This window comes from Pinus tabuliformis, chromosome 5_2, assembly GCF_031772625.1.
Source record: "Pinus tabuliformis cultivar Carrire ecotype Pingquan chromosome 5_2, CPIR1, whole genome shotgun sequence".
Classification (NCBI taxonomy): domain Eukaryota; kingdom Viridiplantae; phylum Streptophyta; class Pinopsida; order Pinales; family Pinaceae; genus Pinus; species Pinus tabuliformis.
In genome coordinates this window covers 529,380,807-529,385,357 of record NC_142306.1, presented here as the reverse complement: position 1 = coordinate 529,385,357, position 4,551 = coordinate 529,380,807, and the positions used below count along the sequence as shown (strand labels likewise).

Sequence of the window (4,551 nt, the reverse complement as noted above, 5' to 3'; positions counted from 1 at the left end):
AATTCACATAGAAAGAAAGAAAATTGCTTCATTCAATACATACCCTTCAATCATGCAACCCTTTAGATGTGCCTTTTGTTGGACATATCTTTTTAGAGCTTTTATATACCTCTCAAAGAAAAAAATCCACCTTGTTGATACGACACTCTCCAATTCAATGCCATCGACTATGTGTATAAGTAAATGGACTTGTATGTCCATGAAACTTGTAGGGAGCTCCTTCTCAAATACACATTCAATTTCTGCAATTTCCTTCTTTCATTTTGGCACTTCACACTTGCAGACCTCCTTGGATATCACCCACTTAATATAAGAATACTAAATTAGTATGAACCTTTAGGAAAACATTAAAATGCAATACAATATCTCTATGTCTCTCACACATGAACATTCCATACCACATACCTTGCGAATGCTGACAATCGACTTATGACATTCCTCAAGTCAACAGTAAGACATGGATCCCCACTAATTGCCAAAGGAATGCTATGTTGTCAAACACATTTATCAAAGGTCATCATTAGTTATTTTTTTCAAATAATAGAATTTTAGAATATATTTAGTACCGAATCAATTTTACCAATAAATTTTAAATGATGATATATAATACCTTTATAAAATTGTGAAAATCATGTGTTTTAAATCGTGTGATGTGTCCATCAATCGTAAAAGATTTATTTAACAATGACCCATAGCTAGTAGGTGTCCTTATTAAATGTATGGAATTTTTTAGTTAGTCTAGCTCATTTTTTTTAAATCCATGGAGCTTTTGCATATTTTTCATTTTTCCTGTTTGGCCACAATTTTTTCTATCAAATTTGTTATGCAAAAGAGAAATATCTCTCCTCAAAGACAAGGCGTCCTTTGCTTTGCCTGCGATATGTTGAAAAATGGAATTTGAGATATTTTTGAAGATTTTCATGGGATAGAATATGTGAGATATTAATATATCCCTCCAATATGGGAGCTCATACTAAATATGGATTTCCTTTTCATCCCTTCTGGCATCTTAATTACAACTTTTTCTGGTTCTTCAATAGAATCACCCCCATGAAAAATTCCTTCCAAGCTTTCAATTCAACATCTTCATAATTTTTAAGGCAATCAATTGGACCCATAATCATTGGAGGGCCTCTATTTTAAATTTTCCATCAAATTGATTCTTATGGCGGTTTCTAAACCTATGATGTACTTGTAGAAAAACCATGTTGTTTGCATAGATAAATTTATGAAGATCTTTAGAATACTTCCCTTGAAATTGTTCTTCACATCTTGGACATGAAAATATCCCCTTTTTTTGAATCCCTGCAATTCTATAAGGTTAATCACATCAAAATAATAGTATACAAATAAGTATGAAAGTTGAAATGACAATAAATTATGAGTGTATATAGGTAATTTTTTTAACTTACTGGAACAAACCAAGTCTAGGAAATCATGAATAGTCCAACATAACACACCATACAACATGAAGGACCTATTTTATGGACGATGTGATATTCCATACATTCTTATGCTTTTCCATAGTAGTTGCATCTCATCAATAAAAGTCACAAGATAAACATCCATGTTTTTAACTTGATGTTTTTCTGGAACAATGAGAGTCAGCATAAGGTTCTCCTTTCTAACACTCTTCCATGGGGGAATATTGTATACTATCAATATGATTGGAGAAAAACTATAATTTGAGCTCAGGAAAGAAAATGGGCACAATCCATTGATTACAAGACCAAACCTAATACTACATGGTTCATCTTTGAATTTTGTTGGCCATTTTTCCTCTATGTTTTGGAGTCATTTGAAATATGCATGAATCCATATTTAGTCCTATTATTTGCAATATATTCCATCAATTATGTGAGTGACTTACAAAAAAACATTCATTGAAGTCTACATATAATTGGCATGTGATGGGGTGACTTTGGGAGCGAGGATGATTTCCGCGGGTGTCCGTAAGGGTTTTGGTTAACCCATTTTACTACAGCCTGTAACCATTACTGCCCGCGTACCCGTAGCCGTCTGTTAGCTGTTACCTTTCCCGTTTATGGTCCATTTGTCGTTGTCAGGATGTCTTCTACTACTATATTGGGAGATTAAATGGAAACGAAGGAGTTGGATTATTCTGAAGACCCGCATCCTGATCATGTTATTTTTGGGTGCCCTAATTTCTCATCTGCTGAAGCTGGCCCTAGCTTCCCATCGGAACCATTTCCACCTAATTCCTCTCCGGTGGTTGCCTTGCGGATCACCGCTCAGCTCCTCCTTCCACCAAAAATTCCCCTCGGGGTTCCCCTGTTGTGGACCTTCCCCCTCTATCCCGTGGGACCCTCCACTTTCTGTCAACTATCATGCCTCCGTCGCCCTCTTTTGATCTGCATCTGCCCATTTCATCCTTCTTGCCGTGATGTCTGCATGGTCCTCATTCTTCGGTAGCCACAAATCCATCTGTTCCCCTCCATTCACCATCCGGTTGTTTTGAGACTCTGACAGTTAGGGTTAGGTCTGCTAAATCCATCCCTCTAGATGGCTCCTCGGACCCTTTAGCGGACCACCCATCTTCTCCTCGTACGGGGAAGAGAAGAACAAAGTGCGCGAAAGCGACCTCAAAAGATATCTCGATCCGTTTCAGCGAGACCTCTGCCATCGGGGAAGTAGCTATCATGGCTAGTACCATTCTCGTTAGACATGTTCGTGGAAGGGCGTATTCAGCCACTCAGCTCATCCAATGGGTAAAGGAAATCTGGGGGGACGTTCTCAAAGAATTACCTGAGGTACAAGTTTTACCTAGAGGATGGTTTTCTCTCCATTTTGCAAAAGAGAACTACAAAGACTTGGTGCTCGTCAGATACTGGCACATTGAGATGGCGCCAATTCTATTAAAGAGATGGAGTCCTCTCTTTGATTCGGAGAGAGAAAAAATTGGGGCCGGTCCATTGTGGGTTTGCCTACCAGGGCTCCCTCTTCAGTACTGGTGTGAGGAGGTCTTCATTCGTATAGGGAATGCATTGGGGTCATATCTTGACCATGATCAAACCTTCGTAGAATCAAGGAACAAAACCCTTGGCCGCATCCTGGTATACTTGGATACTCATGAGGGTTTGGAGGAGAAGATTACCTTGTATTGGGGTAAATACTCTAGGGTACAAATTTTAGACTACGAAGGGGTTCCATTTCGATGTTGCCACTGTCACAAGGTGGGGCACATATTTAAGGACTGCCCCATCAATAAGAAACCTGAAGATGCCCCTATATCATCCAATGCACCTTCCAGGACTGTCTCACCGGCCATCCTACACTCACCTGCACCAGGACTTTCTGTCAACAATCCTCAAAAGGTAGCAGACGAGGCTCGCAGAACTCTCACATCGCTAGTCACCAGATCTTGAGTAGCTGCTGAAGCGGCCATTGCTACGGGTACATCTCTCTCTCCTCCTTTATCTTGTATTTCTCTTTGCTCCTCCATGCATATACCATCCATATCTGTAGCATATTGCACTTTTCCCACCTCTCTTGTCATTGCACCATCTGCTCCCTCTTTGCATACACTATCCTCGCCCTCCTCATCCCCATCTTCATCACAGGGGTCAAAATCTCATCATTATAATCTTCACCCTCATATTCTCACTTGCAGATCCCCATTGAATATTGTTGGTTTGGGTCTTGCCATTTTCGGGTCAGCTCCCATGACTTCTCGGGGAGAAAATCAAACTTATCTAAAGCTATCAGGTGTGCTAGAGTAGAAGTTGCCTCTAGTCACCAATCCACACTTGACGGGGTTCTTAGAGCAGCGAACACCCCTGGTAGCCTCCCTCCATGAAGTGTCTATCCTTTAATTGCAGGGGCATGGCTAGTGCCTCTAAGAAGCTAGCCCTGCGTAGACTCTTTGAGACTGTACCTGTAGACATTATACTCCTCAAAGAAACCCTTGGCCCGGCTGACCTCATATCTGATTCTTTAACCTCTATATCTCCGAGGTCGATTATTTTGGCCATGGATTCTACTGGGAGATCTGGGGGCCTTGCGATTGGCTACAATCCTTTAACCATCAGAGGACAAGCTTCCTGGGGAGGACAGGGGTTTATGGGAATAGATCTCTACTCAACAGATCTAGGGACCAGCCTTAGGGTTATTAACATCTATGGTCCTTGTCAACAAAGGGAGCATTTTTGGCAACATCTGCTGGGTCTCTCCATTTTCTATGCTGACCATATCATTATTGGGGGTGACCTTAACTTCTCCCTGGTATATGGTGAATTTTGGGGATCCATGACACAAGTGGACTCGATCACAGGCTATATGACTGATCTTCTAGAGGGATATAACTTGATTGACGTCCCTATGAATAAACCACTCCCAACATGGAGGACTAAAAGAGTTGGTGAGGCTGCCCTTGTCCGCAGACTGGACAGACTCATCATGAAAGGGTCCCTTATACAACAGTTGCATTTTTACAAACAATGGGTTGGAGCTGGAGGCATTTAAGATCACTCCCAATTTACCTGGAGATCTTGGGACCTCACCATAAGCTAAAAGCCCTATTCAATTTCAATC

General features: G+C 40.9%; 1 protein-coding gene across 1 annotated transcript; it reads left to right on the top strand.

The window, feature by feature from the left end:
- The first annotated feature begins 2,660 nt into the window (after positions 1-2,660).
- On the top strand, positions 2,661-3,386 carry LOC149160059 (uncharacterized). The gene has a single exon (XM_089434499.1). It carries the CDS (start codon positions 2,661-2,663, stop codon positions 3,384-3,386), a length of 726 nt encoding a protein of 241 aa, XP_089290625.1.
- The last annotated feature ends 1,165 nt before the right edge of the window (positions 3,387-4,551 follow it).

Excerpts from the sequence above, each read along its gene's own strand:
- LOC149160059 (XM_089434499.1), top strand. The coding sequence starts at position 2,661 with ATGGCTAGTACCATTCTCGTTAGACATGTTCGTGGAAGGGCGTATTCA.